The sequence below is a fragment of the Sardina pilchardus genome, chromosome 7 (genome assembly GCF_963854185.1).
Source record: "Sardina pilchardus chromosome 7, fSarPil1.1, whole genome shotgun sequence".
Taxonomy (NCBI): Eukaryota; Metazoa; Chordata; class Actinopteri; order Clupeiformes; family Clupeidae; genus Sardina; species Sardina pilchardus.
This window is the reverse complement of record NC_085000.1, coordinates 32,114,444-32,140,323: the sequence shown is the minus strand read 5'-3', so window position 1 is coordinate 32,140,323 and position 25,880 is coordinate 32,114,444. Positions and strand designations below refer to the sequence as shown.

The following is a 25,880-nucleotide window of genomic DNA, read 5'->3' as shown; positions in this document are numbered from 1 at the left end:
TATTAATACATATGTGTAGTTATTAACTCATAACATTGTGAATACGGAACCTGTCAAGGTGTGTTGCTGTATTGTGCTGCATTGTACCCTACCTTCAGGTACTGGATGTCTTTAGCTGAGCTGAGCTCAGGAAGTCCAGCTGCTCTCATGAGAGCAAAAAGGTTCACAAACAAGATTCCATTCCTGCACAGGATCTTATAAGCCTGCTCACAGCACTCCCGGAACCTAAGAGAGAGAGAGAGAGAGACAGAGAGAGAGAGAGAGAGAGAGAGAGAGAAATGAAAAGATTAACTTCGTTTAGCTCCATAATGCTGATTATCCCTGTGATTTGTAAGTCGCATTGACGTGCATCAGAAGTGAGGAAGACTATGTGCAGTTATATCATACAGTATACACGTATATTATGAGATATCTGTAGGTTTTCTGTCACCTTTCAAATTTCTCGCTGTTACTGGTCTTTCCCTCTTGAATTACATGGACAAAGTCGTACGTCAGGATGAAAGGCACACGTTCCCTGTTGATCCGAAATTTGGTCTTGAAGTTGCCCAGGAAATGCCCAAAATCAATGTGGAACAGCTTGGAAAGCAAAGAGACAGAGGACACTGATGAGACAAGTGAAGGAACTTCTGAAGATAAAAAAACTTAAGGATATTATATTACAATACACTATTTGATTTCAATGTATTTGTATCATTTATATACATATTTTTTTGTAAACATGAAAGAGCAAAAAGTATTAACTACTTCATACATGTATTATTATTATCATTATTGTCTTGCAACAGACATTTGGGGACAGAAATGTGAAGGTAAAAAATTCCCAGTACATTTCTATTCAGACAAAGAATTTGACGATTACCTGCCCTGATTCCCTTATCATGATATTGTCACTGTGCCGGTCTGCAATGCCCAAGACATACGTAGCTACACAGTAACCAGCACACGACAGTGTAAACTCCTCAATGGCGTCATCGAGTTTGTCCCTGTTGGAAAGAGAGTAAGAGTGAGGAATGCACACACACACACACACACACACACACATACAGTACAATGCGTATGCATGCCCACCCACACACACACACACACACACACACCTACAGTACAACGTGCACACACACACACACACACACATACAGTACAACGCATATGCACATACACACACACACATGCACACACACATACAATACAACATGTATGCACACACACACATATGCACACACGCGCGCAAACACACACACACACAGTACAATGCATATGCGCACGCACACAGGCACACACACACACACACACACACACACACACACACACAGAGGGAAAGACAGAGAGCGAGACATGCTGAGTCATAGGAAGCTCCTCAGCTCTCTGTTGAACATTTGCAGATGAAGCAGCACGGGTCTGCAAGCAACAGATGATTGACAGCACCCCACATTTCATTGTCCCGGTCGACACGCACCCTGGCCTGGTTCATCATGTCTAATCATTGCAGCAACACGTTGCACGCGTATCCGAAGCACACTGTGCCACAAAATGAGCCAACGCTTCCTGTGGGTTCAACAAACAACAACTAAAAAAGGCAAAGTGCATTTCCCCCTCGAGTCTGTTGTAACCGCACGAGAGCTTCTCGCTTCTTCAGGCTTCCCTCGGACCGCCACCAGAGACTGCAGAACCTGCGCCAGAACAACGCGCGCTGTGTGGCCGCCAAGGTAACCCCCACCAAGCCAAGATGTCACTGGACCAGGATTCCATAACCCAGCAGAATCAGAATCAGAATCACAACGCTTGCAACCCACATTTGCATTCATTCAAGTAAGTAGCGGAATCTAATGGGGGATTCCAGCGCTAATAACCTAGAATGCTAAAAAACCTCGAATGCCAATAACCTGCCTCCCTTGAGCAAAGCAAGCAAGCAGAGTCTTTATAGAAAACACAGAAGTATGAACAGACTGCTGATTTAATCTCAAGTGATTGCACACACTGTTTGTGTTACTAATGCAGCTAATGGCAGCCTATTCTCTTCTTTCACACACACGCTGTCAGTGACCTTCACCGTGAGAGATGTCCTAAACATAATCTCCTCTACGTCTAACCACACAGATCAAGTGAACATTCATTTCAACCAAGCTCTCTGTGAAAACCAAATGTCTGCATCCGCCAACAACTGCTATGCACACAATTACGGTTGTGCAAATAAGGGGAGCCCCACGTCTTTAAAAAAAAAACATAGAAAAAAATCAACACAGACATCCATGCATACACACATACTGTATACTAGGCTGGTTAACAAAAGGTCCTTTTCAAGTCCAAACATGACGTCTACCATAGAGGGCAATGACGGCAATCAGCGTCAGCACATCCCGTCATCTGATTGATAATTTACCCTGAGGGGACCAGAGTCTCCCTCCGTTGGCGAGCAGCACACACACACACTGGCGTGGCCTTCCGTGCCTGGGCCCTGCCACACGTGGCCAAGATCCGGCTGCCAACCTAGAGGTCCTTCCCTCCACCCTCAGCCAAAGGCAGCCATTCCAGCATTCCTGTAGCGGAGCTACGGCCATCCCATGTCGCAAGTCCGATATCATGCAGAAAGAATTGCACAAACTTTCGAAGGCAGCACATCAACGTAACCAACAACACACAAGAGAGAGAAACAAACACCACACCAAAACATCTGCACTACGCAAAGCGCTGCATTTTATATTTAGCACTGTTGTTAGCGCCGCCAGCTGTGTAAGAAATAGAGCATGACCACTTAGGGTAATTTCCCAAGGCTAAATCAGTGGTGGCTGCATGCAGCAGGTGCTGGTAGGAGAGAGAGACACACTGCTGCAGGGTTAGCGGTAACTACTGTAGACGTGTGCTGCTCACCCTGGGTTCTTGGACTTGAGCCAGTTGAGCAGGGCATCCTTGTTGAAGGCAGCCGTGGCAGCACTGGTGCTGTTGTAGAGCTGGATGTTGGCGATGGTGTCCGAGTTCTTCACCACCTCGATCAGGCCCGTCTTGTTGCCCGTGGAGAGGCATCCGTACGGGACCATCCTGGGGGATGGGCATCAGGGAGGGGAGAGAGGGAGAGAGGGAGAAAGGGAGAGAGAGAGAGAGAGACACAGAGAGAGAGAGAGACACAGAAAGGGAATCAGCAACATTTTGTTTTGTGTGTGTTTTTCTTCCACGTAACTGCCACAAAGAAATGCCGTTGCCTTGGCAAACAAAGTTGGCAAACAAACCACAAACCTCAAGTCCAGCCCTTCCTTCTTCCACAAAACGTCCATCAGCTGAATCATCTGGAGGGCCAGCATGTCCTGCCGCAGATCTGAGAGCAGTAACACATATCATAACCCACGCTGCAATCACTGCACAACTTCATCAACCATTGGGTGCCGTCATTTAAATGTGCTCGGAGCAGAGCACTCTGTGGCAGACAAATGGCAGTAGAAAGTAAACGAGCACTTCTCTCTCACCATCTCCATTTTTGAAAATGAGTCCCACAGTGTCCGACGCCAGCCACTTGTTTTTGTACATCAGCCAAAGGGGCTTCATTTTAGAGTCCATGAACTTGCACCGGTCTGCACTAAGAACGAGAAGAGGGACACTCATTTCAGCCAGGTGGTTACAGCTAACATGATGTTCACACGTGCTTATAATGGCAAGATCAACAGAAGCACTATCATATTACAAACACTCCGCTTCTACAACCTCTTAAGCCAAAAAAGGGGAAGTACAGGTGAAAACTTTTGCAATGTCAACAACTCCAAAACATATAAACTGCTACAAGCAACAACTTCTTGAGAAATCCCATATCACACCAAAGCAGAGCAACAGCAGACATAGAGACTACCACTAACAACACAACACAGCACAGCACAGCACAACAGAACTCCCCACATCCCTCTACCCCCTGCCCACACACTGGATCATACTGCACAAATGCAGCCAGACAACTTATTATTGTAATTTCCCTACTATTAGCCATAGCTTACACATTGATTTTGCAAAATGTCTTCAGCTACGAGGTTAATACACAGCGTCAGTTAATATGGTATTAATATGGCTTCATTTCTTTTAACTTGCATAAAACACTCTACAGTAATTTCCTGTGTATTAGCCGCATTGTGTATAGGCCACAGGATAGTGTTTTAAAAGAAAAAAAAAACATATTAATACCATATTAACTGCCTCCGTCACAGATGAAGAAATTTTGCAAAATCAATGTATAAGCCATGACTAATAGTTGGGAAATTACGGTACTGCGGCTTATACACATACGGCTAATACACAGGAAATTACCGTAATTTCCCGTCTGTTTGCCGCAGCTTATACATTGATTTTGCTAAATTTCTTCAGCTGTGAGGTTAATACAGGGGGGCAGTTAATATGGTGTTAGTATGGTTTTGTTTCTTTTCACTTGCATAAAACACTGTCCTGCGGCTTATACACAATGCGGCTTATATGCGGGAAATTACTGTACTGTAGGGCTATGAAGGGTCACCAAAATAATGGTAAAAATAGTATCCTATCCACACTCAAAATGACACTGAATGAATACTATACTGTTCATGTTCTTCCATTCAACACCTCCCCACATACAGTACACTGCAGAGTGGCTTTGGGTTGGACACGATTAATGGGCAGATCATGTATAGTCCTACTAGTTGAGTTTTGGGTAGTCATTTTGTCACTATCGTTTGTTTTACTGTATAATCCTCCATTGCAAAGTAAGCAGTGCTCTTGGAGAGCATATTATCTATTATCCCAGTCATCTGAATAAACAACTTCACCACAAATATAAAGCTGATTGACTGATCATCACACCATCTTGGTCACATAGCGTGCGGACTAAACTAGCTTTTTTTGCTACAAGTGTAAATACCAACATATTTTCTCACACATTGAGCCGCAGTTTAAAAGGTGGGAAAAGTGCAAAGTCCGTAAACAAGTAGTTTTCCTGTGCATGAACTATAGCTATCATGTTGCATGTGGGTGCATTGACCGGTTTCATGCCATGTCCATATTACGTACTTCTTAGAAAAAAAGGTGCTATACTGTAGAACCAAGAATTCACCAAAGAACCCCTAAGAGTTCTTTAAAGCCCGCATGGTCCTATATAGCACTCAAAGAACCCTTTTTTTTAAGATTCCTGCTGCAAAACAACGATTGAAAAGGAAGGTGAGAAGTAGAGGTGCGGGCGCAGTACCAGATCTCTGAGAGGATGATGCTGGGGTTGAGTGGAGACAGCAGGTCGGACAGGGCCTCCACGAAGGCCTCCTGCTTGATGCACACTTGCATTTCTGATGTGGTCTGTTGCCGTGAGGCCTTCTGAGAACCAGACTTCACAAAGTCGTTCAGTGCTTTCATTTTGTTCAGAGCCTCATTCTGGTAGCAAACAGTGGACAGAAAGCGAGAGAGAGAGAGAGAGAGAGCGAGAGCGAGAGAAATCGAGAGGGAAAGAGTGGCAAAGACAAGTGATGACGATATACGATATGAAAAACATTCATGATATTAACGGTTTTTACATTCATTGATGCCAGTGTATAGATTTTTTAAGCAGACCTATCTACTGCATCCTTTCAGCAGCTTGTATTGCATACGGTAACAACACTGATGCACTGTACTGTACAGCTGCACACTATATCATGCAGCTATATTTAAAAGGGAATGAGGGACCTCAGGGAATTAGGCATACAGTACAAGACCTGAGCACTCATACTGGCCCTTGTTTAACGGTTCTGTCCTCACCTGCTTCACCAGACCTTTCATATGATAGTTGCTCCCTCGACAGTATGCTTCAAGGATGAGGCCAAAGCGTAGACTGACCGACGACACATGCATTTCAGACCTGAGGAGGAAGCACACCACTTGAGCACTATACTGCACTATATCAAAATGCCACTGACGACGCTGCACTTTACTACTCCATAATGTAGAGATACTTGGTGCTATGTTTTGTTTTATAGCGGGGTGTTATGTGAGTGTGTGGTTGTCCTGTTGTTGTATGTCTATCTGACAAGCTGTGTGGTGTAAGATGAAGGATCAATAAAAACACCTATCCATCTTTCTCTTTACAGAGCAGAGGCAGTGGCAGTTCTATAGGCTTACCTGAGATGCCAGAAAAGGAAGTGGCCTATCTTCTTGTTGGACAGGGCTCTCTCCAGGAGAAACCTGGCAAGATCACAGTCCAGGTAGGACTCGTACTTCAGGACTTGGACAAGCTGCAGGAGGTACTGGAAGAGCTCTTCGTCTCTGTAAAGAAGCGCGAGAGATATAGATATAGACCCAAAAATGCTTCATATATGGCACCCCTAAATGGTTCTTTAAACCAATTTGAAGGGTCCATCAAAGGAACCCCTCAGGTTTCTTTAAAGCCTGCATGGTTCTATATAGCACCCCAAGAACCCTTTTAATTAAGAGGGAGTCATTCCGGTACTGTAGCAGTGAGAAGAGTCTAACTCTGTATACCATGCTACCAGAACAGCTTGGCATTGTGCTCACAGAACTGTCTTTTCGTAAAAGTTTTATTTTCCTTCCCTAACTTTCAACAACGTGTCAAGAACGTTTAACCCGTCATTTTCATTTTGGTCAAGACAAATCAGACAAGTCAGTCTAATACTTCCTCCCATGACGTTCGTACGAGAAACCATGTATGTGTTGCACAACAACTCTTAGACAATTCTTCCTTTTGAGGCTTTTGGCCCGAGGCGCCCATTGAGTTATATGCGGCAGTCCTTCGATTTTCTGAGAAAACGAGTACCCAGTAATGTAGCCATAATGAGCTAGGACGCAGATGATTTAAACAGATAGCTCAAATAAGACAGTGAAACACTTGGGGGGAGGCAGAAGTGCTTGATGCTGAGCCTACCGCAGTTTCCTCAGGCAGCGGATGGTGAAGGAGCGGACGTGCGGGTCGGGGAAGCAGTAATCGAGCAGCTCCAGAGCGTGGATGGCCGGCAGGTCGGGCCAGTTCCACAGCAGACTCACCATCTGATCGGCAGACACACACACACACACACACACACACACACACACACACACACACACACACACACACACACACACACACACACACACACACACACACACACACACACACACTTAATGAGGAACTGCTAATCTCACTGCTGATCAACTCTGCTCTCGAAGGTGTTGTTTATGAAATCCCCTTGTGTTTGAGGTGCTTTTTTTTAAGATAAAATACAAGATTGGGGATGCACTTCAAATAAACACAGCAACTTTAAAAATTTATGAATGACCTAGTTAATGGGTGACCTGAAACCACAATGAACTACAATCAACCACAAAAGTCAACCCAGTGACCCAAAATCAAATCATTACAAAGAAAAAAACTACAGCAGCACATATACATATAAACACATAGCGACCATGTGGTGCTGGTGCTACCAGGAAGTGTAGTTTTTTTACCTGAGCCACGTCCTCATGCTTGTTCCACTTGGTGACGAGCAAGAGCTTGGAGAGGCTTTCTGGGTAGAGGCGGCGCACCTCTGTTCGCATCTTCCACAGCAGCTCTTTCTCATCCTCGAAGATCTCGGTGAAGTTCTTATTGTCCACAATCTCTTTCAGCTTCATATACTGTATTGAACATATGACAGAAATCATCCACACATCCAGTACAATCATAAAAAGACATACATACACCCCTTACCCCCTCAGTGCAATCATAAACACACACACACACACCCTACCCCCTCAGTGCACTCGGACTCTGCAATAACAGCTGTGCCTACTGTTTCTGTTTTTTAGCTATTTATTTGAGAAGATGGAATGAATTTGTATGTACCAGATGTGCTTGGGTGAAATGTGCTGGTGTATGTTTATATATTTGTTTGACATAGCAGGGTATCTCAGAATATCTTGAATTGTGCCAAGTCATATTCAGCGTTCTCGTAATTTGTAATAGCACCGAGGCATGGTGCCAGTTACAGGGTGTACCCGTGGGCAAGGGTGTAGGCGTGATTGGAAAGTGGTGGCGTGAGAGAAGATGTTTGTGAGCCAATCAGCCGAGAAGAGATAGCGCTGGGGCTGTATGCAGATTGCGAATATGTAAATTTGACGCCAATTCAAAGTTAGTTTTCTCGCCGGGTTTATCACCGAAACTAACAACTAACAAGTAGCACCAATAGACAGCCCCATGTGGTTTTGCTTTATATACATGTGGTATTTGGAAGATGAAAACTGTGTAACCAGCAAGGCAGAACAAGCACAATAATCGCTGTAAATTTGGAATCAAACCCATTTACGGGGCGTATCGGGCTCGAGGTAAATCTCCCGATGGAAAGCTACGTCTCTGAAATGGACGGGACCTCGAAGTGAAGTGAATTTGAATAAACTAATTACATGCAACTAGCGCTAATTCTGCTCTATCTGCAAATAAATGGCAACATCTCAACATCCTGCCGTCCTTCACAAATCACTTCCTTTTACGAACTCTTTAAAATGGTTTAAAGAACCATTTAGTGGTATATATGAAGCATGCAATAGAACCATTTTTGGTTCTATATAGCACCCTTTTTTCCAAGAGTCTATAGACCCCGATAAATTGTGCCCGTGCACAGAGGTTCCTTTCTCATCTTCTTACCTCCTCTTTTGCGGCAGTAACCTTCTCTCCATTGGTCTCCAGATCACTGATCTAAACATGGAGGAAAGACTGAGTCAGTGACAGAGCATATCTTTTTCCAACTGAGGTGAAGCACAGTATGTAGTTTAAGACAGAATACAACACAATAGAGTGATGACAATGTAAACACATTGGTGATAAGTGAGTGTGCATGTACAGAGTTGTGTGTATATATCTAAACGTACGTTTGATCACTTAAACGCACATACACTACTCACAAGAAGTCAGGGATATTCCGCATACTGTTACAGTTTGTCCTGTTATGAATAGTGTTTGTGCATTTATCACTCTCCCACACACACAAACACACACCACACACACACACACACACAGACACACACACACTTGTCTACACTGTTATTGGACTGTAATGAATAGTGTTTGTGCATGCATCATGCACACACACACACACACACACACACACACACACACACACACACACACACACACACACACACACACACACACACACACACACACACACACACACACACACACACACACACACACACACACACACACACACACACACACACACACACACACACACACACACACACACACACACACTCCTACACTGCAGACATGCATGTGCCCAGCAGCAGTGGGTCTTGCCTGGACAAGAGGGGGGTAGCAGAGCGGGTGTGGTCGGATGATGGGGAAGTGGATGCGCAAGCAGGCAGTGCTGTCGATGTTGGGGTTCTTCTCCACCGTGCCCATGGGGTTCAGGAGGTCGCTCTTATCATCTGCACACAGGGTGGGAAACACAGCTCAACACACTGAGCTACGGGAACAGCCCCTCACGACCCCCTCCGTCACACACACACACACGCGCGCGCACACACTGACCGCAACTCCACAGTGTTAACCGTCCAACCGTGACAGTTACTGTGTCACACCACTAATCTGGTGACATGAGGAGCTCCTACTCATTAACCCACAGCTATGGCAGAGATGAGTAAAACAGAGAGAGTTACTCACCAGAGTCTATCACACCAAGCAACTAACATGAGTTTGGATGATGCAAGATAAGGGCCTATGGCTTTGCATGGCAAATAGTTGATTCACCCTCTTTTACTTAAAACAGCAGAGAAGCCCAATGTCAGAAATCTGAAATGGGCATTTCTTCATGTGCAAAAGTTCCACTGATAGTGAGGTCCAAACTTAGAGAGAGAGAGGGGGGGGGGGGGGGGGCAAATTCTAAAAAGTCTGAAATTGTAATATGCCATGGATTCTTTACTCCTTTATGCCAGTAAACTGAATCTTGTTGAGGTGTGGACAAAACATTTGAGAATATTATCCTATGGAACTTGATCAGTGATCAACATCTGTTTTTACCATTTTCAGAAATATTAAAGACCATAAGACTAATATACTGAGTACATAACACAGCAGTTGCATGGATTGTAGGCCTACTGTTATCAACAAAGCAACGTCATGAAAGAGGCACCTGGTACTGATGGCCACGTGGATAAAGACATCTCCCCGGTTTTCAGCTGGTCCTTATAGTCAAAGACCATGGTGTTGACCCAGGCCAAAGGACAGTCCTGTTGGACAGACACAAGCAATCAGAGCTCAAACTTTCCACTGAGACGGTAATTCAGACATCACTTTCATTTCCTGAGTGCCATCAAAGCACCTGCATGTCCTGATTGAGTTTTCAGATGAATAACGACCAAACCAAAGTGATTTACAACCACCAACACATCTCTATACTACACAAACAGCTTGGTAACACCTACAGAGAATTTCCACTAGAGGTAAAAATAAGTTAAAGATTTTTAAAGGGAAATTACAATTAAATGAATAGTTAGATTTGTATAATACTAACATTTAAAACCATCCCATTCCCGGCAGTAGTAATACTGACATTATTTTGTAACTGTGCTATTTTCAAAAAGAAGTTTTAATAATGGCAAATAATGGCAAAGACATGGCAATAAATGTGAACGCACCAAATGAAGCTGTCATAGTTTGTACCGTTATCTGTCAACAATGAAATGTGAGTGTCTCAACTGAGACAAATGGGCTCTAAATGAAGTTGAGCCACCATATCAGTGGTATGTTTCCTCTCATGATAAACCAGTCTACAGGAGTAACATCCAACTGTGGGTTTCAAACAATGATTCAGGAATTACTTGTCTTAACCATTAACATCACAAAATGTAATGTATCAGATATGCCGAATACTTCTGATTTCAAAGAACATCAGATTAGGTTTCTCCTAAATTCGCAGAGATAACAACGGCTGTCAGCTTATTGAATGTCTTTGCCATAATATTTTCATAAACATTACCTTTGAAGCATGGTGGTGTGGTGAACAAATACAATAAATTATAATGAAAAAACTCATAAATCAATGTAAAGTGTCTTTACAGAAAGTTTCTGTACCATTTTTTGCCTATTTTTAAAATGGCACAACTACTCTTTCCGCCTTCAAACTGTTAAAATGTTGAACAGTAGACGACAAATGTGCTCCACAGAAAATTCTCAGTAGTCATTTGCTAACACCTCCTGTATGTAAAAATAGAAGGTGGCTGTGAAAACAACAACAAAAACGAGTGAAACGAGTGTCAACCAGACAGCAGGCGGGGGACTGCTTCTCTTTTCCCCAGTGCTGCACTGACACGGCATGTCTAAGGGGGACTGCTTCTCTTTTCCCCGGTACTGCACTGACACGGCATGTCTAAGGGGGACCAGGAGGGGAGCAGAAAGCAGAAGTGGTCTGATGGGGGTTGTAAACAGCTGCCTACTACTACAGTACTACTACTACAATACAGACATTGCTGGCCAGGGACTGTCACTATAAGAACAAGTGAGAAGAGAGAGGTTTTCACTTGGCCCACCCCTCTTTCTCCACAGTGACACTTGTCTGTCCCACGACTATAATGGAACTAATGTAGCACAGCAGCGGAGCATGCATACTTACTAACACAGTAATATAGTATGGACCCTTTCAACGCCATAAACAATCGTGCATTTGCATTTCCGAGGGCACAGAAAACAGTATTGAGCTAATGGTAACTACTAGGGGATAAACAAAGATGGCAAAACGTTTTTAAAAGTTGACAATTTGAGGAGCATTACACTAAAGTCCGATATATTTTCATTACAACCAAATACGCATTGACTTTGAAGGATTAAATCAGAAAAGCTCTAGGAACAGAGTGAAAGAGTCTACAGTATAGCAACCCAGTACAGTAGGCCTACATAGCATGACAGTGCAACGTCTTATACAGTACCGTACACTATACTAGTAGTGCAGCATAGTTTAGTATAGTATAGTATAATTTAGTTTACTGAAAATCTGATGCATGTTTTGGAGACCACTGCGTGGTATAAGCACAGACAGATGATGAATGAACATCAAAGCGCAGATTTTACAGGAAGTATTTTGTTTTTCAGCGTCTGCGGTAACGGCATTGAGAAATCCTTCACGCAATGTCTTCATTTGTAACAAAGACAGGCATTTCAGTTCAGTTTGTGCTCCTGACTTTATGAAAACTGCAGTCAGTTTTACACTGGATACATTATGAGCTTTTGCTATAGTAACGACTGGATAGTATTGTGGCAATAAGTGGATCTAAAATCACCAACTTATACCATCCAAGATATTACTTAACGATTTACAGGTTCTAAAAAGGAACCGAGCAATTACTGTGCTAATAGAAATATCTAACAAAATATCATAACTTGGAATTAACATGTAATTAAATTAATACATTTTGTACTTCAAGGAATTAAGCAGTTTGTCAGTAATTCTGGAAGTATTCTGTTGGCAACGATGTACAGTAAGAGTAGCGTGTCTATGTATCAGAAATCAGAACAATTTTAAATTGAGGAAGAACCAGCATAGTAACCAAATGCGATGGTGAAATTAAGGGTTTTCCCTGCCATCACCCAGAAACAATAGAAATAGAAAAACGTGGAAATTCTACAGGTTTAATACCATTTCGTATCAGTACCATTTCATCCAGCTATTTCCTTGAAAAAGAGTTTATATTCTCTCTTGAAGATGATGGTGAAAATGGGCACTCCACCAATAGCTGAATTATTGTTTTTTCTTTAATTTATGAAATGCCTTTCCATACTTTTATATCCACCACAATACTGCTGCAATTGCTGATATGCTCTTTTCATCATTTATCCTATTGACATTAATTAATTCATTCATTTATTCATTTTCTCTATTTTCTTAAGTATCTAAATAAACACATAGTTGCCATATACAGTAATTACAGGAGATTTAGATGACACTATTCTCTGATTGTGACAATATAGGCAAGTGAAAGAAAAAGGAAAGTCTTCTTAAGGCCGGCGCCCACTGGACACGGTGTTCAGCAGTGTGGGCTTGAGGCGCAGAATTTTAAAACAGTTTTCTAACCCTGTGCGGCTGCCTAGTGGGCTAGTGGGCTTTGCTCAGGCCAGATATATTTATGGTGTGTTTTTTATAAAGTTTGAAGATTTTTGAAAATAGGATTTTGTAAGGTTGAGTTTACACTTTATTTAAATAAAAACTAATTTCTTTACATTCACTTCACTCTGATTTTCTTATTGCTGAGGACTTTTAGATTACAACCTTACAGTATGTGTCACTTTTGCATGGATGTTTTCAGATAGACAAAAATCTTAAAAATCTAAACTTGTAGCAAACTGCCTCAGAGAGTCTGAAAGGCCGCAGACCTGGATGTGTTAAAAACAATGGAGTTCTATTTTTTTTCTTGTCGGGTCGCGCCACGTATGTGTCCGGTGGACGCCGGCCTTCAGTTGGCACTGCCAAAACTAGGGATTTTGTAATAAAAAGAGGGGAAAAGTATATGTGTTTGTCAACTTTATAACGAATTTCATCTGGGGTTAAAATGTTGGTTAATTTAATGACACCCAGTGTCTGGTGCTTTATCCTACATTTTACCCTTCACTAATTACCACGATCAAGACACGTATTACTGATCTACTAAGCAAAATGCCACCAACCATTCAGTGCACTGTCATAAATGACTACTTCATAACAGATAAGTCACTGTTTTAAACTGAGAAGCCCCAAACATAGTGTGACACAGCACGCATTGTTTCAGCTGACTGTGAGCGCTCGCTTCCCCATCTCTGTTAAAGGCCTGCCCTCACTCACAACCCCACCATTATCCCACTCCAGCTCTTACCGCACGCTTGTTCTTCTTCTTGGTGGAGCGAGGCTTCTTGGCGGTGGCGATGACGGCGTACAGGGCGAAGCAGAGGCGTGTCATGCGGGGCAGGTCCCCCACGCTGATTTCGAACACCAGCTTCTGGTCCCAGACGGGTTCCGAGCAGACGCTCACCTCGTTGCTGGTCACCACCTTACACAGCAGCTCGCTCCCGTGGAACAGACCAGCCTGGACCACAAGCTGAGAGACGGATTAAACAAAAGAGAGAACAGTTACGGGCCACGTCGAGACGCTGTTGTGTTAACATGTAAAACAGTGTTTCATGGCATCATCGTCTGCTGAAAAGTAATTACCCAGCCTGGATATGTATATTTTCTGTCTCTCTTCTTGGTCTTATTTGACTTACAATGTGTAAGGGAGGGGCCAATTATGCAATATATTTGTAATATTAATAATATTTTGGATTATTTAATCTTTTTAATGCAAATTATATTCCAAAGGTCACAGACAAGGCAGCACTGAAGTGCAGAGTATTTCCCATCCAGGAGGATGCCATTGTTTTCACCAAAGCAACGATTTGCTGTGACTCAGACTTCTCAGTGGAAAAGCCGGATGTCCGACGAGGCAACAAATATAAACCAGCAATGTCCCCATAAAGCAGAAAATAGACTAACGCTGAAACAGCACTTCATAACCCTGCACACTCATCAAACAACACATGGGGCCTGCACAGCAGTGTGTGAGGACACAGCACTGCAAAATGAGATGCATTCATAACACACACACACACACAGACACACATGCATGCGTGTACACACACGCGTGCGCACGCACACACACACACACACACACACACACACACACACACACACACACACACACACACACACACACAGACACACACAAATAGGGGAAAAGTTTGTATTTTTGTGCGTGTGTGTGTGTGTGAGTGAGAGAGAGAGAGAAAGAGACAAAGGGGATGACAAATATTTTAAGCTCAAGACAACGGCAGGCAACATAGCCTGTCACAAACAGCCACCATGACTTTTCATTTCTCTACCATAAGACTAAAAAAACAGAACACAGTGGCCTTTTCTAAGAATCTGGGCCCCCGAGAGGGAGCCGTGAAAGCCAGATAGTACCTCCCCACTTCCTGTTTTTGACGAGTTTCACTCAACCGCTTCTGATGAATTATGGGAAATGTGTGGCCTAGGTCACATGACCGCACCGGTTACAATCTTACCCCTTGTCACCTCCAAAGATGAGCTACACTCTGCCCAAGTTATTCAGCATTTCGTTTCCCCTGACTGCAAGCATGCAACCACACAAACACTACGTAAACAGACACACCTTCATGCCTTCGTCTGCATTGACCCGACAACCCTGTAGTAGCTGGATGTAGAATGGCTCTTGGATGGAGCGTAGGGAGGATGTATTTTGCTGTAAAGAAAGTGGAAGGACCAGTCACTAATACATCAACGCTCTTTCAGTTCACTTTCATTTCCTATTGGTCTATCTGACTTCGCAGAAGAAGTAAACAAGAAGGTGTGGTGGACGAAAGACACAGTACTGAAGACACACAGGAAAAGCATTACCAAAGTGTGAATGGTTTTACTTTTGTTTAAAAGTGTAAAATGCAGAGCTACAAATATTTTTTATTTGTAAGTCTCAGTTTGAGTTGGTCATGATATACTGTAGTATAGTACATTTTAAATGTATTTATTGCATAAGCTATGCCATCAAGGAATGTTTTTTTTTTCTCCCAAGTCAAAGTCCAGAGCACAGGTTTAATTAAAAACTACAAAGAGGATGAAAACAAGTGTGCTCTTCTGTTAATACCCAACCGAAGCCTCTCACCTTCTTGATGGGCAGTGGGGGAGGTTTGGACGAGGGTCGTCCCAAAGTAACTTGGTTGCTCAGGCAGCTCTGCTCTTCCTGATACTTGCTGATGGTAGTGCGATGAACCATGATTAAGGACGGGTGCACACCGGCATGCAAACATGAGAAAACATACTGCAGGAATATTCAGAGAGAGAGAGAGAGAGAAGGGGGGAGAGAGATAGAGAAGGGGAGAGAGAGAGAGAAAGAATATCAAGAAACCAACAAGCACACATACATGCAGGGCCAGACATCCAGGTCCAGAGAAAATAGTGCAGTGGGTGCGATCACAATCAGATCCCGTGGTCTGTGTTCATTTATATAATGCAGCTCAAATCTCATTAGCCTCTCTGTAGTTCACCATCTGTAGTTCAGTGTTAAGGGGCCCTGGTATAGCTATGACTCACCACTGCAGGTAGCAGGAGTTTCAAAATCAACAATTACACCCACCCCCCACCCCTAAAACACACACATACACACATACACTCACACACACACACACACACTGGCAGAGCCCTGGAGAAGAGAAGTGATTCTGAATCAAGAGTCAATCTGAGTCTAAAATTAACCTCGGGGACAAACACAAGGAACGATTTTGCATGAAAGCACTCAACATTCTGTCTTGGTCTCTGTGTTCCCGTAAAGAGGCTGAAGTTGTCATCTACAGTATGCAAATACTTCATATTTTTAACTCATAGGGAAGTCCTTCACTCACGACTTCTGTTTGAAGTAGAGGTTGCCGTAAACACGCCTGCTGGTTCATAGAGGTACGCAACCCTGAATAATAACATTTGATATCACATGCTGAGAATTTTCAGTGTAGTTGGTGCCTTGTGTGTTTGGTGTTACTGATATAAAACAAAAAAGTGGGAATGTCCACACACTGTAGTTTAGCTCCCAATTTTTTCCCCCATTAAAACCAGCGACGTTACAATCGTTTGCGGTTGAGACGTGGCTGATTTTAATGTTCTCTAATGTAGGAGCTTAACTCCGCTGTATGGACATTCACGCTTTTTTTGTTTTACTCTCCTATACTTTGTACTACACCTCGCCTAGAGAAAGATGGGGGATGTGCACACAACCACCTCTACCAAACGTGGTGTTTCTGATGCTCACCTTGAACTGACAGAGTGGGTACTTCCCGTGGATGAACTCCCACCTCCCCTGGATCTGCAGAGCGTAGTCCTCCGGCTTCTCCTTTAAGCGCGGCCGGAACACTGTGGCCTTCTTCCGCAGGGCCTTGTCGAGCACTGTCGCCGGCAAGTCCTGGGGCTCCACCTGGATCACAAAGCTTTCCTGATGGGTTGGTGGGGTTGGGTGGGTGGAGGAGGAGCAGAAAGTGGAGTCATTTGATTCCGCCATGGAGAGGAAAGAGAGAGGGAATGAGAGAGAGAGAGAGAGAGAGAGAGAGAGAAATCAATCAGGAAGCATGGCATGAATATTTAAAGAAGACAGAGAAGAAGGGGAAGGGAACAGACATATGTATGCACAGCATACGAGGAGTGTCAAGTGTCAGGCATGTCTGTGGTGTTCCCCATCACACGCCAGATTCCCTACAAGTGTGTTCATGCAGGGCCTGTCAACAGTGGGCATCAGGCCGTCTGGGCTGTCTTTCACCTGAGAGGAGTTTTTCTGGAGTTTTTCGGTCTTTGAAATGCCACAGCGGTTTTGTTTTTCACATCTGGCGCGGTGTTAGTTGAGAGACTGCTCACTGACACTGCAAAGGTGCTCAGTGTGGGTGGGGAATTTACACACTAGAGTCTGTTAGAGTAATCCCATGTTGTTTTGGCAATCACCGTCACAAACACCTTCATATGTAGGCCAATGAAAGTAATACCATAAAACGATGAAGAAAAAACGAGTCCTCACTCAAGATATCTAAGCATGATAAGCTCCTTGACCCTTATCATACTAACCTCTAATTTCACAAACCACAACATCTAAATTTGAGAGGGACAAATATGCAAAACAGAAAACAACAACATCAAAAACAAAAACAGCAATCTAACCTCAGTGAATTCGAACTTGACGCTGACAAAAATCTTCTTGACGTTGCGCAACTTCCCATTGTGCGACATTGTAGGGCAGGGCTCAAGGTCGCAGGGGAAGTTGTACTTCATCCACTCATGCCATGGCAGTCGCTGACGCTCCTGGGCATGTTCCTCACAGAACGTGCGTATCTTAGTGCGGAACTCTTTCACCTCTTGGTTCTTCTGTGTCTCAAACTCATGCAGACCTGAACAAGAGGAGCATGTTCTTATTTTACATCTCATTACTGTTGTCACTGACCACTGACGAACAACTGACCAGATGGGATAGTAAAGCAAGGCACTGACAAAAGGATCAAGGAGAAGTTAAAAGAACACTTCACCATTTTTAAATATTAAACTATGCTATTCCTAAGATGAGTTGATACATACCTCTCACGTTTCAATGCGTGCACTCACTGGCTCTTGTGCGCGGCGCAACTTTGATAGCACTTAGCTAAGAGGGATAACTATATTGTGTGGTGGAATAACAATTGGGAGCAATATCCTCACTCCAAAGTGAAACTGTAAGTGCAAGAGTGAGGATATTACTGCGCCACACAATATAGTTATCCCTCTTACCTGCTTAGAAATGCACCACATTTTATTTTGTCTCACCATACTTGGTTGTGTGACTAGTGACTACTCGTGTAACTATATTTTATAAGGGAAAACATGGAGGTGTTTGGTCGCTTTGGTTAAGTGCTATCAAAGTTGCGCCGCACACCAGAGCCAGTGAGTGCACGCATTGAAACGTGAGAGGTATATATCAACTTGTCTTAGTTAAGGGAATACTGTAGTTTAATATGAAAAAACTGTGTTTTTTCCTTTAAGTGTTCCTTTAAAGGGACACTTCACCGATTAGCATTAAGCTTTGTACCTTTAGAAAACCAGTCATGTTTTTTTTTTGAATGGTCGTGCAAAAAAACTACGGAAAAAAATACGGATTTCAATGAAAGCCATGAATAGGACTTCCTGCTTTCAATGATGTAAAATTATGATTTTTACATCATTGAAAGCAGGAAGTCCAACATTGAAATCCGTTTTTCTCCCATCTCAAGGCAAACTGAGGGAATGATGCACAACCATTCAAAAACATGACAGGTTTATGTAAAGATACAAAGCTTAATGCTAATCGGTGAAGTGTCCCTTTAATATCTGCTGAGGAGGCTAAGACATTAAAAATAAAGAGAGACCACATCTGGCTGACTCATATCTTACATAGCAGAAACACAAAACAAATTGAATGTGAGTCACACAGCTGCTGCTATCTACAATTCAATGAGCTCCCTGTGAGACCCAAGCAAACATCTAATGGCAACTGGGAGTCTAGAGGCCACAAGAAGACATTTCAAAAAGGATCAAAAAGATCCTTTCTACTGTTTGACCAGACAGCAAAACAAAGAACTATGCTCTGACTATGTCATTTATGAGAGTAAACACATACTGGTGAAAATATGATTTGGATACAAAGTGAACAGAAAGATTAAACAGCGCTAAAACAGAAAGATTTTGACAGATAGTTACAATATAGCCGTTTATAGACGTTTGGAGGACAGGTGGAAATAGAGAGGCAGATATATTGGGGCATGGTGAGGCATATATGGAGGCATAGTGAAGTAGATACATGGGGGCATGGTGAAGCAGTGGTATAGTCACCGACTAACATCGGTTGACCCAGATGTGATTCCCGCCTTTGGGTGTTCGTGGCACTTTAGATAAAGGCGTTTGATAAACATCAATCAACTTAAACTTTAACATTAACATTGAGAGGCCTGACCTTTGCCTATAAGGAAGCTGATTTGGGCATTGACGAGCTTCTCCATGCGGTCGCCCTCCCGGGCCACCAGCCGCAGGATGGGCATGAAAGGCCGCACGTCGCATAGCCGACGCTGCTCATCCTCCAGGTCCTCCCGCTCCGCTGTTACGTTGATGCAGGTGAAGACGTACACATCGGGGTCAGCCAGCGCTCCAAACAGGGGCTCACTTTTGGCCTGACGCCAGAGCGTCTAACACACACACACACACACACACACACACACACACACACATATGCACGAAAGGTACACATACGCAAGACACACAAGCACACACACAAACAAAACAGGCACGCACACACGCGCGCATGCACGCACACACACACACACACACATACACACAAAGGTACACACAAAGGCACACTCACCACACACACACACACACACACACACACACACACAGACACGCAAGGCACACACATACCACACATACACGTATGCAAGGCGCACACATACATGCACGCATACACACCCACCCACACACACACACACACACACACACCCACACACACACACACACACATATGTGGTCATTCACAGTCATTTAGGTAAATGCATGTCATAGCTCACACTAAATTTGTACACACATACAAACAGGTTCACACAGACACTAATTAGCCCATGTAAACACACACTGTATACATTTATATACACATCTGTCACTGCACACATGTGCACACACACACACACACACACACACCTACGTAACATACACATATACACACAGAAATTAGCCTATGACAACATCCACAATTGTCATTGACCACTGGAGAGCATAAAAATAAAGAGAGAGCAACCGTGTGAAAATGAAGATGCACTGCACTTCACAGGGCTCTAAAGACGCAGCCGCATGCTTATTAGTCGTGGTGGAGTGGACACACTGTGCTATTCAGTATGCCTCATGACTGTATCCTACACAGCTGGCTGTCTGGGAATGGGGATTTTGACTGAATGCTTTACAAATACAAAGCAATCGTCTAATGTTAAAGAGACAAAACCAGACATTTTTGGATAATGCTTTTTCACTTGAATATGAACCGCAAGGAAGGAGGCAATTAAATGATCATGGCAAACACTTGGCATTATATATTCTCTCTCTGTACCTCAAAATATGTGGTTATATTGCATAACTGTATTACTGATATTTATTATCAGTGCCTAGACTCAGCATCGACATAATTGGGGAAAAGGGGAAAAAGTACCACTTGTTGACACAATCGCAATTTTCATCCTAATTTCATCAAGTTTCATTTGAAAACTACACCACTTCAACACAATATCATATTACCAACATCTTAGTGTGGTATATACAGTGCCTATAGAAAGTCATCATACCCTTTTGAAATAGTTACTTTTTTTGTCTTACAGCCTGAAATCAAAACCCATTTAAAAAAAAAATCTTTTCCAGTTTCATTTACAAATGTAGCTGTACAACATCAAAATAATGAAAAAAAAGTCAACAGTTCTGAAAATTAATAAAAAATTAAAAACAAGAATAACAGGGTTGGAAAAGTCATCATACCCCTGACTTAATACTTTGTAAAGCTTCCTTTTGCTTTCATTACAGCCATCAATCTGTTTGGATATGTCTCTATTATAGCTTTGCACACCTAGATAGGGGAATATTTGCCCAATTTTCCGTGCAGAAATGTTAAAATTTAGTCAAATTCTGTAGGGAATGGCGATGGACTGCTCTCTTCAAGTCAATCCACATATTTTCTATAGGATTTAAGTCAGGGCTCTGACTTTGCCACTCAAGGATATTCACCATCCTATCCTTAAGCCACTGCTTTGTTCTTTTGGCAGTATGTTTAGGATTATTGTCGTGTTGGAAGGCGAATGACCTCCCCATCCTCAGCTGTCTAGGAGAGGGACGCAGGTTTTCCTAAAAAATGTTGGTGTACTTGGCAGCATCCATTTTCCCTTCTATCCTGACCAATTGCCCAGTCCCCGCTGAAGAGAAACATCCCCAAAACATAATGTTGCCCCCACCATGCTTCACACTAGGTATGGTGTGTTTTGGGTGTGTTTGGGTGTGTATACTGTGTTTGGTTAGCGCCTGGAGCTCAGTCCAAAAACTTCAATCTTAGTCTCCAAAAAGTTCGATCTTAGTCTCATCTGACCATATAAGCGTTTTCCACATGGTAGCAGAGTATTCCAGATGTGTTTTTGCACTGAACTCCAAGTGCAATGTTTGGCGAAAACCAACACAGTACACCACCCAAAACACACCATACCTAGTGTGAAGCATGGTGGGGGCAACATTATGTTGTGGGGATGTTTCTTTTCAGCGGGAACTAGGCAATTTGTCAGGATAGAAGGGAAAATGGATGCTGCCAAGTACACCCACATTCTTAAGGAAAACCTGCGTCCCTCTCCTAGACAGCTGAGGATGGGGAGGTCATTCGCCTTCCAACACGACAATAATCCTAAACATACTGCCAAAAGAACAAAGCAGTGGCTTAAGGATAGGATGGCGAATATCCTTGAGTGGCAAAGTCAGAGCCCTGACTTAAATCCTATAGAAAATATGTGGATTGACTTGAAGAGAGCAGTCCATCGCCATTCCCTACAGAATTTGACTAAATTTTAACATTTATGTACGGAGAATTGGGCAAATATTCCCCTATCTAGGTGTGCAAAGCTATAATAGAGACATATCCAAACAGATTGATGGCTGTAATGAAAGCAAAAGGAAGCTTTACAAATTATTAAGTCAGGGGTATGATGACTTTTCCAACCCTGTTATTCTAGTTTTTAATTTTTTATTAATTTTCAGAACTGTTTACTTTTTTTTCATTATTTTGATGTTGTACAGCTAAATTTGTTAATAAAACTGGAAACGTTTTTTTTTTTAAATGGGTTTTGATTTCAGGCTGTAAGACAAAAAAAGTAACTATTTCAAAAGGGTATGATGACTTTCTATAGGCACTGTATATATTTAATATGGCCAAGTGTCCGTGATACATACTTTCAGAAACAGCTGACGTGGTTGAATGTATTCAGCAATGGGTAACTTCAGATATGCATCACACTAAGTCACAGACACAACCTACCAAAAAATGTCCATCCTGGACAATTCAAACATCATAGAAACTAATGCAGCTGAAAAACGTAACCACTAACCAACAAACAGTTTCTGTCCACTCCACCAATTGTCTTTCTTTGACTTTTTTTGTCCTCACAGCAACATTAAAACTGACCCAACAGTTACCATACAACCTATACACCCCTCTGTGTTAAATCCAAAACTTTCCATCAATGTTTTCAGTTATTCACTTGAAGTTTTAAATCGTTACTGTCTGCTAAGAACATTATTTCCATGTCTTCTGTTTGCCTTCTGTGCTCTCCTGTGATTAGTTCACTGACATTTAATCTTGTGACACATTCAGTAATTTCCAGAAGAATGCACCAACAACATCTATCTGATATAGGCTACCAAAGCAATAAGTGGAACATCTCAAGTAAAGGATGTTCAAAAGCAAAACATTATAGATGATGAAAGAACTATACAAAGATGCTAAGAGGAGGGAAGGAGTTGTGACTGTCATATCTAGAAGAGATAAACCACAAAAGTACCAAACAGACACAAAAGTTACAACTCAAGTTGAGCAGGAATGTCAAAAATCAAAAATTGAACAGATGCTGCAAATAAATCTGTTTGAAATTCATAACTAAATTACACTGCACAGTTCAAATTTGTATTTGTTATGAATGGTTAGTTGCGACATGGCGTCTCTTAAATCACGCATGTGGAGGCGGTCCACATTCACTTTATGTCATCCATCTATTCATGTCTTATGGCGTTACGCCGTAGGCCTACCCCGTACCTTTTTGATGGAAGCGATGGTGTCATTGGGCGACACTTCCAACCTGAGATAGATGCCGGTGGGCAGGAGGAAGTCCACGGTGACCAACTGTCCGTCCGTCTCCCACACATCCTGCATGCCCATGGCGGGAGGCCAGTCATCTATCGACAGACAGCCTCACTGCCGGACACACAACATACACGTGAGCCTCAGCAGACAGAACAAACAGACCCCATAACCACTCAATGATACATAGTTCAATTAAAAAAACACGACAGTTTGTGGCACACTGCAGCCTTTCAACAAATCACTCAAATGCATGCGGCTGCCGCATGCTGAAGCGTACATCTACATGAATCTTCATCTACGTGAAGTAAACTTGCACTTTCGCTGATAATTTCTGAGATATAGCAACAGATGTGTTTGGTCAACTATTCATGAATTGCCCTAAAATAGCCTACGAACTGAAAACGCAAAATCCTTTTGTAGGATAGTTAATGTTAAACATTTAATATGGCCTAACGATAAGTACAGTACAGTTGTATGAACAGCGTCACAAATTCGACGAGGTCCTTCATCATGGACAGAAGAACGGTCATCTTTACAGTCCAGATGGTTTTATTTAAGGCGATCCCATCGTTACTGGGCATATAAGGTTAATCTCTTAAAACATTTAAACTAGCCCTATATAGCATATATCACGATTGGGTGCATTAATTCACCATGCTACAGCTTCGTTGACATTTTAAGTTTCTGTGCTATAGTAGCCTGCCATAGTGAGGTGACATGCGTAAGGGATTTTCGTGACCGTGGCGCACATCATAATATGTAACTGACACCGACAGGAAAAAAATATACCACAAAAACGTTTCCTTGTCGGGCAAACAGAGCTGCATTAAGCCTAGCAAGCAGGAAACAAACAATTATATTTAAGTGACGACGTCTTTAAAACCGGCGAACGGGATACTCGTAATAATGTCTACGCCAATGCCCTACCATCACCACGAAAAAGACAATTATGATGCTCAAGATGTAGGGCAAACCACCTCACTTGCCTCTGCGTAAGAAGAATTTATCAGTTGGGTATTAATCCATTTTAGTTGTCCATAATGCTCCTCTCCGAAGCGACGGACAGCCCTTGATGTCAGGATGAAGAATTCTCTTCATCGAGAACCCAACAGCTCGCTCGCTGTCAAACCACACGGACGCGAAATATATTTGGGTGTCGGGGAGGAGGTGAGGAGATACAGTGAGCTCTGCGAGATCGCCCAGTACATTGAACTGGGGGGAGGGATCATCTCTAAAGTCTGCATTTGGTAGATGGCCTGTTCCTGGCCATTCCGCTTTTGCTCAGTTCTGTAGAATGCGCATACTAAGTTATTTCTGGTCATTCGGGCCTTTGCAAATGCATGAACCAAAGTAGCCTGTGTGTCTCCTTCCACTTGTGTTCTTTACTCGGTCGCACAAATATGGAAATGGACATTCTGGTCTTCCAGTCTCTCTGAAACGGAGCGTTCATCTAATACACTAGACCAAATATACATGAATAGACTAAATACAAATGTGAAGGATCCCTACATAAGCAAATTCAACCTTGGCTCGAGGTTAGAGTATTGGCAGATCAAGTAGGCCTAGAATCCTAAACAGATAGCAGTCCAACAGAAAATTGGACAACAATTAATATAAGCAAATTCTTACTTTCTCAAGACAAAGGCAGGCGTTAGCTGGGGCCTTGAGGAATGGAATGATATGTAGGCGACTGATGGGATACATTAAGGGCACCTGCATGGAGAATCCTGCGTGACTCATGTTCACACTTGTTGACATTGTCAATCAATCTGCAGTTGTTGTATCCATAACAGGAACATATCCAAAATTCTTAAATATTCCCAATAGTGGTAATAACTTATTTAATACACGTGCTACTACATTCAACTTTCACCTGGCTATTTTACACGTTTCACATTATGATAACACATGGCGTACGATCCCTTACGCGTGACTCGGGCAAGAGTGCAGATCTTTGTAATCATAGTTCATAACTCAGCGTCTGAGAGCCTGTACATATTAAGAGGACCATGTTTGCCCGTTTCCATTTACGGAGGCATGGCATCAGTCCCATGGCATGTTAAATAGTCTGTAATCATAAGCTCTGCAACATTCATAGCCTATATGTAACATGAGGATGGCCGATACAACCAGAGCACCCGCGCCCACTACACCAAGCCAAGGCTGCGCATAGGCAAATAGAAGACCAACGATAGCAGTTTCAAATGAGGTAGCTTATTGACAAACAGCTTGGCCCACTGAATGTTAAATAGTGATAGCCTAAATCATTTGTATCACTTATGTTTTACATGACAGATCCTATATGTTATTGTGAAGGGATGTCATTTGAATTCAAGTTGCCTTAGTTTTCTTCATAAATAAGTATAGACTCCATTTCTTTGATGCATGCCACATAACCATCAACCGGGGCGTTCATATTCAGGCTACCTTAGAATATCGTTGTAATGCCTCTGTGGTTTTAGACCGTCACAGAAAAACTGTAAGAGAAAATGGGATTTATTAATAGACATATAGTC

At 42.7% G+C, this 25,880-nt stretch overlaps 1 protein-coding gene across 1 annotated transcript in view; it reads right to left on the bottom strand.

The window, feature by feature from the left end:
- pik3cd (phosphatidylinositol-4,5-bisphosphate 3-kinase, catalytic subunit delta) overlaps positions 1 to 23,894 on the bottom strand; it is a 28,235-nt gene extending 4,341 nt beyond the window's left edge. The window contains exons 1-22 of the mRNA XM_062542056.1: positions 23,828 to 23,894; positions 23,317 to 23,471; positions 19,450 to 19,678; positions 17,652 to 17,878; positions 16,759 to 16,938; positions 15,622 to 15,777; positions 15,115 to 15,204; positions 13,783 to 14,004; positions 10,074 to 10,170; positions 9,239 to 9,369; positions 8,585 to 8,635; positions 7,411 to 7,578; positions 6,851 to 6,972; positions 6,091 to 6,234; positions 5,731 to 5,830; positions 5,189 to 5,367; positions 3,456 to 3,565; positions 3,229 to 3,307; positions 2,866 to 3,033; positions 860 to 983; positions 431 to 576; positions 93 to 225 (exon numbers count right to left, since the gene is read on the bottom strand). Coding sequence (XP_062398040.1) covers positions 93 to 225; positions 431 to 576; positions 860 to 983; positions 2,866 to 3,033; positions 3,229 to 3,307; positions 3,456 to 3,565; positions 5,189 to 5,367; positions 5,731 to 5,830; positions 6,091 to 6,234; positions 6,851 to 6,972; positions 7,411 to 7,578; positions 8,585 to 8,635; positions 9,239 to 9,369; positions 10,074 to 10,170; positions 13,783 to 14,004; positions 15,115 to 15,204; positions 15,622 to 15,777; positions 16,759 to 16,938; positions 17,652 to 17,878; positions 19,450 to 19,678; positions 23,317 to 23,471; positions 23,828 to 23,894 — 3,078 coding nt within the window. The remainder of the gene's footprint in view (positions 1 to 92; positions 226 to 430; positions 577 to 859; positions 984 to 2,865; positions 3,034 to 3,228; positions 3,308 to 3,455; positions 3,566 to 5,188; positions 5,368 to 5,730; positions 5,831 to 6,090; positions 6,235 to 6,850; positions 6,973 to 7,410; positions 7,579 to 8,584; positions 8,636 to 9,238; positions 9,370 to 10,073; positions 10,171 to 13,782; positions 14,005 to 15,114; positions 15,205 to 15,621; positions 15,778 to 16,758; positions 16,939 to 17,651; positions 17,879 to 19,449; positions 19,679 to 23,316; positions 23,472 to 23,827) is intronic.
- Positions 23,895 to 25,880: the final 1,986 nt, after the last annotated feature.